Genomic DNA, 9014 nt, shown 5'->3' on the forward strand with positions numbered 1-9014 from the left:
ACTTTTTCACGAAAATCGGCCCGATTATGATCGGTGACCGATCCTGATCGGCACATCTCTAGAAGCTTCTTAAAGAGACGGAGGCCAAATTTCAAGGCGTTAAATTAAAAAGGAAGATTTCTTTTAGGTCACATTGGATATATAAAGTATTTTTGTAACAACTGAAGGTAACAAAGTTACTCGATTGTGTTATAAAATGATGCTATGTAGCTGACAAACAATGCTGGCCCTTGAAAATCATCTGCCACTGCTAGCATTGTGCTAGCGACAAAAGGAAGATGCTTAGATGGACTTGAATTCATCTGTAGTGTTTTCATTATAACTAATTGTAATATTATAAGTGGCTGATTGTATTTGGGAACACATTTCCAGCCATTGACCTATTCTGGACCATCGTCCTTTGAGGGAGCTGATTCACTACAAGCCGGTGGGAGTGATCTATACATTGACCTGACAATGTCTTAAGTTGTACCACTAAAGTTTAAGGCGTCAAGTACAAATAAATTATGTCTGTTTGGTTATACTTTAAATCCAATGGAAGAAGATTCCTTACACACTTAAATAAAATCTACCTTTAATAAACCTGCTACTAATAAACGGCATCATGAAGACCCAGTAACGCCTACGTTAAGTTGTGCAGATGTTTAAGTAGGGTTCAATTTTAAGACATTACGCCAAGCTTTTTGTTCTTTCCGAACCAAACTAACGAGTCACATCAGCTTTTACAAATTCACAGCACAACTCTTTGTTTCTCAGCAGAATATCATTTGCATTTCTGATTGTTTTCGTAGCCCAGATCTGCTTTTCCATGTGCTTCAGAAATCAATCTTTTATGTCGTTATAATTGGCTTTTGGGTTTTGTATAGTCTTATCGCCCTAAGTGAGAGCCTTTTGCCTTTTTGAATTTATCGTCGCTGCTGCTCAGGCGGAACATCATTGGCATGCGTGATGATGAGAGATGAAATAAATTCATGGTGTGCATGCAGCATGTGTCCATTAAATACTAGTGGATTGGTTTTATGTGCCTTTTTATTGTATATTGAATAAGCTATACTATTTGCCAAGTTTAATGATTTAATTATATGTTTAAGTAACCGTTTTATGAATTATTTATTGACACCTCTCAATATTAGTTGGCTCAGTCAGCATTGCCATTGAACTGCTCTAAAATCATTTTATACATCCTTAAAATTGGATGCTGCTTTGTAAACCAGTTAGTTGATTTTGCTTTTACAGTTGCATTACACAGCTACTCAGTGGTAGAACAGGATTTATGTGTAATTCTTGTATCTGGATCTGTTTTGTCCAAGTTTTCCAGAACTTCTGATGTAGCCAGAAGTTTCAGATTCATTGAGTTTCTTACTTTGACACGTACCACCATCTAAAACACAGGTTCTATATTGATTTGAGCCCTAAAATGCACAATTCTTTCTCTCATCCCACACAAAAACTGTGAATAAAATGGAATGAAATTCATTTTTTTATATGCTTCATATTAGAAGAGCACAAATTGCAGTTTTTTCTGGCCTCTGGATTTTCTCTTGGTATTATCTGTAGTGTGGATGCGAGGAAAAGCAAACCCTTACCCTTTCACTTCCTAGTTCCTTTGCACCCTGGAAATGACCTGGAAAAGTTTTTGTCTAAGCCTCTTGAACTCCACCGGCGGCGTCTCTCCTTTGTGCCGCGGCTAATCTCCCTCACTCCACTGTTGGGAGTCTGAAACGTTCTTCACAGTAAACACTGAGCGTTCCCACTGACACTTGCAGGGAATTATTTCCAGATAATGCCATTTGGAAGTTATCTAAAGCCACGCAGCCGACGCGGGCGTGGAGAAATGCCCTTGTTTTTTCTCACGTTGCAGTCCTTTCCTGTATTTGCTGCTCATCCTCGTTTGGGAGTTAATTGTCCTGCCGCCCATTCCTGGTTCTTTTCTTCACAGTAGATTCTTTTGTTTAACAGTGAGATCTAATTTTCTTTGACAACCTCTAATCTAACAGGCTGCCAGGGGGATTGCAACACCCCCAGAAAAGCTCCCCCAGAACATCACACAGGGACACGAGTTGTTTGTTCCATCAGGGGGAAAGTAGAACACCGACTCCAGCTTTTTCTTTTTTTGTGTTGTTGTTTCATTTAATGAGTTAACCCCTTTAAAAAAAAAAAAGCCGAGGCAATAGTGAGTTTTAAAACGACTGAAAAACTTTGAAAAACATAATTGTGATGCACAGCCGCTCTCTGGATTGTATCAACTTTTATGCAAATCTAGGATGGGCCGTATTTAGTGAGATCCGCACTGGCTGGAATGTGACAGCAGCTCATTAGCCTTGGATAAATGAAGAGACTTTCAGAAAATCACCAAGTGTTGATTAAAGAGCGAAATGCTAGAGAAGGGTTTCAGTAAATGGATTTATTTTAGGTTTTGAGAAAGAAAATTGTTGTTTCTCTTACTTTCCACAAGTAGTTAAATTTAAAATATCCACAACTGTTGAGCAGTCATCTGTAACTGTGCTGTTGAATTTGTACAATTTTCAAATATCTTAATTTTCAAAATCTTTCTGTTTGAGTTGTTTTCATTCTTGTAGCTCACAGTATTTGGATGCTGTGTTTCCAGAGGAAGGTCTTCCTTCCAATTGCATTTGGGAATCTAACCCAAAACCTTCTCTGCTATGGAGGGAGGAACTTCATCTGAAGGTTAGCTTGATGTCAGATCTTTAAAGTCTTGGAGTAGCTTCTTAAACCTGCTAACACGTCAGCAGGTTTGAAACTGCCAGCTTTTAATTCTTCTTTCTTTGATTTGTTTTCCGTTGCATTCTGGACTTTGTTTGCTCACTTTGCAAAGTCCTTTTGTGAGTTTCAAATGAAAATGCCCCCCTCACTCCATCTTCTGCTCTTGTGCAATTGTTTCTCTCCATTCCTTCATTCACTTACTGCAGCAGCAGCACGCTGGGTGTTTCACTGCTGCCTCGGCTCATAAATCCACGATGGACAACAAAGCTGTTAACTTTAGCGGTTAAAGCTGGAAAAGCACTTTTAACTGCCTTGTTGCTGAAAAGAGCTGTATAAGCAAAACTTCTTCTTCTTCAAAAGTATTCATGACTTGGACGTTCTGACTGAATCTGAGCTGTTTAGTTAAGAGGAATGAACAAAACGTTTGGATTCCAGATGGTGGAGACCTACTGCTGTGATTAAAGTGAAAGCTGGTCGCACTTCACTTTTTATATTGATATTTATTTCTCAAACAATAAGGGACATGTAGCTGTATCAACTACCGATGCAGCAATAATGACTGTAAACTGCGTTACTTATTCTTACCGACACGAACAAATGAGAACTTGGTAAAAAGTAGACCAACATTTAAAAAAAAAAATCTTTTATTTAAATTATAAATATTTTTCACAATTTATGTAATAAATATGTTTAACCCTGTTTACCATTTGTTCAGTAAAGATCACCAACTACCTTTTTTTTTCTTAAAAAGTCAATGTTCAAAGCTTTGTGCCAAATGTCCCATCACCAGATGTGGATTAAAGCCAAACGGCAAATATTTCCTGAAAAGTTACACTTCCTCTTTGAAGTCTTTTTGTACATTCACTTCCTCCCTAAAGAGTTTTGTTTGTTTTGTTTTGTTTCCTCTCTCCTGTCCAGGACGGGTGTCTTTCTTCTCCTCTGGATCGGAGAACCTCCACCGCGTGGAGAAGGTAACATGGGGGACGCGCTACGCCATCACCGTCTCCTTCACTTGTGACCCCAGTCACGCCATCTCCGACCCCTCCCTGCCCTGAGGCGTCCGCCGACCGCGTTGCTTCCCCGTGCGCTCGGACGAGCCCTGCAACAAAGACGGAGACGAAGAAAGTGAACAAGAGAATAAAACATTTTTATTTTAGGTGTACAGGCTGTGATCGAGAAACATCGCCGGCCGCTGCGTCGAACACGAGCGGCAAAGAGTTGACGAGCTTATGATTCCTGTTGGAGGAGAGACACAAGACAGAGGAAGATGAACTTCAGATGGGAAATTTACCGCAGCAGAAATTCTTACTTGGAAACATCAATTTTCTACCGAACTGAAAAGACTCTGGTTGTTTGGACGTAGCGGCGTACAAGCTGGGATTCCACAGCACAAATTTTCTCCATCGTTCCACCACTGATGAGTGTCCAAGTCTTCCGAATGTTCCTGCAAAACGCAGCTCCACATTTTGCCATCATATTCCAGAAATGTCCCTCAACTCAACATTCCATATTGAGTTTTGCACACCGACTGTCTTGCGTCAAAGCACCAACTTTTAAATTTCACTCTGACTCTTTATTCAGCAAGACACTTCTTTATAAATTCAGACGTTAATAATTCTGATACGATACCGATATCACAGCTCTGAGTATTGGCTGATACCAATACCGATACTGACCCGACACGATATCACCACGAATCGTAAATACTTTTATTACTTAATTTGTCATGTGGGATGTTATAAAAAGCTTTACCACAAACAGAAAAACAAGCAAAAATCAATTTCTCAAACAGAAAACGATGGTCAACAATAATATGTATGAGAAGAACTGATCCTATAACCAAAGCGTTTGGGATACAAAGTGCTGCTGGAGAGGAGTGCATCTGTCAGAGATTTTAGATGCAGCTTGATATAATCCAATACTCATTTTTTGCCTGATATCAGACCGATTTCCAATATGAATATTGGCTTGGTACACCCCTAATAGTCAAATCTTTTTCTTTGGATGCCCAGTACTTGGTAATGACAGCTTTTTATGGCTTAGTGTTCCTGGTTACTGTGTGTCTGGATATAAATCTATGTCCTCTGGTTTCTTCTGTTGTTTGGTTTTGTTACATTTTCACATTTCATGAAACAAAATTTAATGTCAGACAGATAACCTGAGCAAGTACAAGATGACGTTTTCAAATAATTTCAGTAGAAACCAACCTGGCAACTTGTGATGCGTTTACAGAAGATGAATTTTGCAGAATGTTTAACTTAGCCAAACAGGAGGATTTAACAAATCATCACCTGAAAACTTTTTTTTTTTTGGCTTTTACTCAGATTATCTTTGTCTTATACAACAAACTATTTAATCAACAAACGCAAAGGAAAAATCGGGAGCAGTTGCTTTTTTCTCCTCCGTTATGTCTTCCAACGGTTCTGGTTGGTCCCGTTTCAGTCAAGTTGTTTGGGTTCATGGACATTTCTGATCATTCTGAACTTTTTGAATGTTCTGCTCAAAATGAAACCGGGTCACACATGCAAATCTTCAGACTCTCAGCGTCACATTTCTCTTTCTCCTTGTGCCAAGGTTTTTGTTGTTTTTTTTTCTCTCTCGTTTGATTGAACTTCGTGAACTCCATGTGCCAATACCTCGTTTTAGCACACAGATGTAATGTCCTGTTTTCTTTCAGCAATTATGAAGCCATAACACTTGAGTGAACACTTTGTATTTATAAAAATCAGCCAAGATGACGCGTGCGTATGCCTCCATTCTTATCCGCACCTTGGGAGCCACTTGAGGAAATTGCTTGATTGATGATCGGTGTGAGAAGTCATCTTCCTTGGCTTTCTTATTTTCCACACAGCTGCTGCAGCCAATCCTTTGTTTCCCGTTCCCTTTTTATTCTTAATAGATTGTGTGGATTGCTTTTAGAGTCGCTCATTGAAACTCTATTTCACTTTGATGACATCTGTCAAAGTTCAGTGTGTACGCTTTCCGAGATCAGGTTTCTACTCGCTCCTCCTGAGTATTGGAAGCTCGCTTTGCCTCAGACATTTCGAAAGTGATTGCTGTTTGCTCGTTCGTGTGTTGCGTCTCGTTTTGCAAATTCGTGAACCTCGACACTGAAACAGGAAAACTGGGATACCTCTGAGTTGTAATTGTATGAAAAACAACAATTTTATGAACACATTTGAAGACTAAAAGCTATAAGCAAAGAACTTATCACTGCTTTGCTACAAATGCAATTCTGACGCAGAGGAAACGAAGCGTGAAGTGTAAGTTTTTCCATCTGCTGCATATAATGTACACGACAGAAAGAAGCATAGTGATTCGTTTGTGATGGTGTTTTATAAGAGCCTCAATTTATGTGAGGTGTCGGACATATAATTTTAAAATATTTTACCAAAGTCAAGTTCACAAGCTCAGGTAACACCAGGCCTTACACAGCTGTCATGTTCAAAGTCGCTCTTAATCTTCTCAAGGCAGGTTTCCTAGGCTTTTCTGGCGTAGCATCGTATGAACTGACATGTCTGGTTCTAGGAAGGTTTGGCCCTTCCTTCTCCTGACTTATACTCTCATCTTTATTGTCTGCATCAATGACTGTGCTGGTACAACTTCAGAAAAAAGAGCACCTTCAGATGTTGAGCGTACCATAGAGACCAGCTTTGCCCCAGACTTTGAAAGGATTCGTGTTGGGCTCCACTTGGCAGAGTGTGACTCAGCGGACCACCGCCCCTCTCTGGCACGCCGTGCTAATTGCCCCAGCACAAGTGAAGAGCAGGCGAAGGAGAATAAAGCAAGTTGTAAGTTCTCCTCGTCTTACTTCACAGGCGAGGCATGTTCATTAGCTACAGATGATTCTGCTACACATTGATGCTAGAGCTTGCCCCGTTAGTGCTGGGAGAAGTACAGGATGTCTGCGCATCCTGAAAGAGTCTTAAATTCATGCTTCTAACATTGAGGCCTTAAAATGTCTGAAATTCATTAAAAAAAATGTGATTTGGCCCCATAAAACGGGTCATTTCTTGCCAAGAGTCTTTTTTTTTTTTTAGCTGACGAGGGAGGACTTTTGGCAAGAATTTATTTTTTCTCAAAATCACTTTTGAGAAAACACCTCATCTTAGTGAAAAAAAAAATGTTTTATTGTTTCCAGTAAGCACATTTATTTTCATAATTCCATTTTGCGCAATTTTATGACCAATGATACCGCGGTTAGGGGAGGAAGAGCAGGACAAACTCATCACTGACGTTTATGAAATTGGAGAACTTCTCTGTGAGCTCTCTGCAAATAAATTACACTAAAACATCTCAGAAGGCAAATTCTTGAGTCATAAGTTCTTGTTTTTTTTACCCTTGTGCAAAGCTAAAGTACTAAACTAGCATTATAGGCTAGCTCTTTAGCCACATGGAAACACTGTGAATTGAGGCTGGGCTTGGTGTTTGAAGAGTAGTTTTGTCAACAACAAAGCTGCTGCTGCTGAGAAAAATAACCATATAAATAGTCGATTGGAGGTTTGTTTGGGATGTCGGTCCATCATCCCCACTTCAATCTGCCTTTGCACGAAGTGGTTGGGCAGGTTCCCACAGTGACTTCATTAGCATTTCAGAAAACCTTAGTGGGTCTAGAAATAGCCAGAGTCTGAAGTCAGAGTGGACTTTTCAGTGACACTGGTGTTAATGAAGGAGCAGCTGGTCAAACTGCTGTGGTCCACTGGGCCACACTGCCAGCTCAATTATAGCCTCATGAAGCCAAGCCCAAAAAAATTAAAACAAAGACCAAACAACCAGCAGCAGCTGAGAGCTTATGCACTAAATGCCTAATAAAGCATCAAAAATGGGGGGTACCTCTACACACAAAGGCAGTTTAATTTCTCAACTTTTATAACAGCAATTTGAAATGTTTTCACAGTCAAATAGCAGCGCAGTATTGCATACCAATCTGATATCTAAGCAGGAAAGGAGTCACTCATTGTTTGGGTAATTGATTCAGACTAAAACCAGAAAAATGAGCTGCCTCAGTCTTTTTGTCCTTTGGATCTTGTTTGGACACCAGAAATGAATGAAGTTTTTTTTATTTGCAGCAGCAGCAGGATTTGATGAACTAAAATAACCTGATTATTCATTCCTTCCTTGAAAGAGAAAACCAGCAGCGAGTAAACTCAATTTTCACAGAGTTTATACCTAAATTAGCCTTGTTCCTGTTGGAAGTTGAAACTTAAAATCGTGCCAAATAAGCTGCTGGTTGCAACATACAGACACATACAAAGACACATTTCTTTGTATGTTCTGTATTTAAATGCTAAGGGAAAATAAACAAGGGAACTTTGAAAGAGTTGGAGGAATACGGTTGAGGTATTCTTCACCTGATACAGATTTACGTGAGTCTTTCTTTGTCAGGAAGAGAATACTCACAGTTTACGCACATAATTTAGATTTTTAAGTACCTGCCAGGAGTGGAAGTTTTGAAGAATTAACGAGTGGTCCAAACGGAGGAAGGCCCAGAGGTTGGGCCAGAAAACGACCTCATCAAAGTACAGGAGACGGAGTACCTCTATTTTGGATCAGGTGTTATTTACTTCCCAAAAGAAGTGGGATTCTTCGTCAGGTTCCATCATCAGGGCCTCTAAGCCTCGTCTCTCTTGGCAGCAGCGCCCCAAACAGGCCCTGTCTGCCCAGGGAGTTTAAATAGTAAATGAACTGAATTCATACGGTGAGTTTTCCACTCGGAACACATTACAGCCACATTCACCCAATAGCCATCACGAACACACACATTAATACACCAACACACACATTAATACACCAACACAGATCAGTTGGTGATTTGGAGATAAGTGTGTTGAATGTTTGGCTGATAATCACTTGGAATTCAAGATCAAATTACATGCAATATCTAAAAAAAAAAAAAAAGGTTTTTAGGTGGACCAGAGTTTGCTGTTTTGGTCCGACTCTCTGAGTTCGATTCACACCTCCCCAAACGAACCGGACTTTTTAGACTGGAGTTTGACTAAAGTGGACTAAACAGGGCTGGTGTGAATGCCCCCTCAAGAGAATCTGATTAAAAGTTTTTGTTTAGACCTTTTCGGTTTTCTTGGTCAGATTATTGAAGGTTTTGAATTGAAATGTGGTGTACTTACTTTTCACATGGCTGTGAATGTTTAGTGATATTGCATCTCATCTCCATAAAATGGCCACATGTTGGTGGTGTGCCTTTTTTTTTTTTTTTTTTTTTTTTTTTTTTTTTTCCTTTTTTTTTAAAAATCAACCCAAAAAATTTAATAAAAAAAAAAATTCTTTACAAT

General features: G+C 39.5%; 2 protein-coding genes and 1 long non-coding RNA gene across 3 annotated transcripts in view; 2 read left to right on the forward strand and 1 right to left on the reverse strand.

Annotated features, from left to right (window-relative positions):
- Positions 1-5462, forward strand: part of ogfod3 (2-oxoglutarate and iron dependent oxygenase domain containing 3) — a gene marked incomplete at its 5' end in the record, with an annotated part of 22662 nt that extends 17200 nt beyond the window's left edge. The window contains one exon of the mRNA XM_015051738.1: positions 3643-5462. Within this exon, the coding sequence (XP_014907224.1) occupies positions 3643-3779 (137 nt within the window). The remainder of the gene's footprint in view (positions 1-3642) is intronic.
- Positions 2477-2647, forward strand: LOC106959276 (uncharacterized). Its single transcript, XR_001427310.1, has 2 exons — positions 2477-2575; positions 2615-2647. It is a non-coding gene; the product is annotated as an uncharacterized LOC106959276 (long non-coding RNA).
- Positions 3738-9014, reverse strand: part of LOC106959274 (urotensin-2 receptor) — a 13254-nt gene continuing 7977 nt past the window's right edge. The window contains exon 2 of the mRNA XM_015051753.1: positions 3738-3823. The gene's annotated coding sequence lies outside the window, so the exon portion shown is untranslated. The remainder of the gene's footprint in view (positions 3824-9014) is intronic.

Source organism: Poecilia latipinna, unplaced genomic scaffold, assembly GCF_001443285.1.
Source record: "Poecilia latipinna isolate Pla-1442-1.1 unplaced genomic scaffold, P_latipinna-1.0 Scaffold1063, whole genome shotgun sequence".
Lineage (NCBI taxonomy): Eukaryota > Metazoa > Chordata > Actinopteri > Cyprinodontiformes > Poeciliidae > Poecilia > Poecilia latipinna.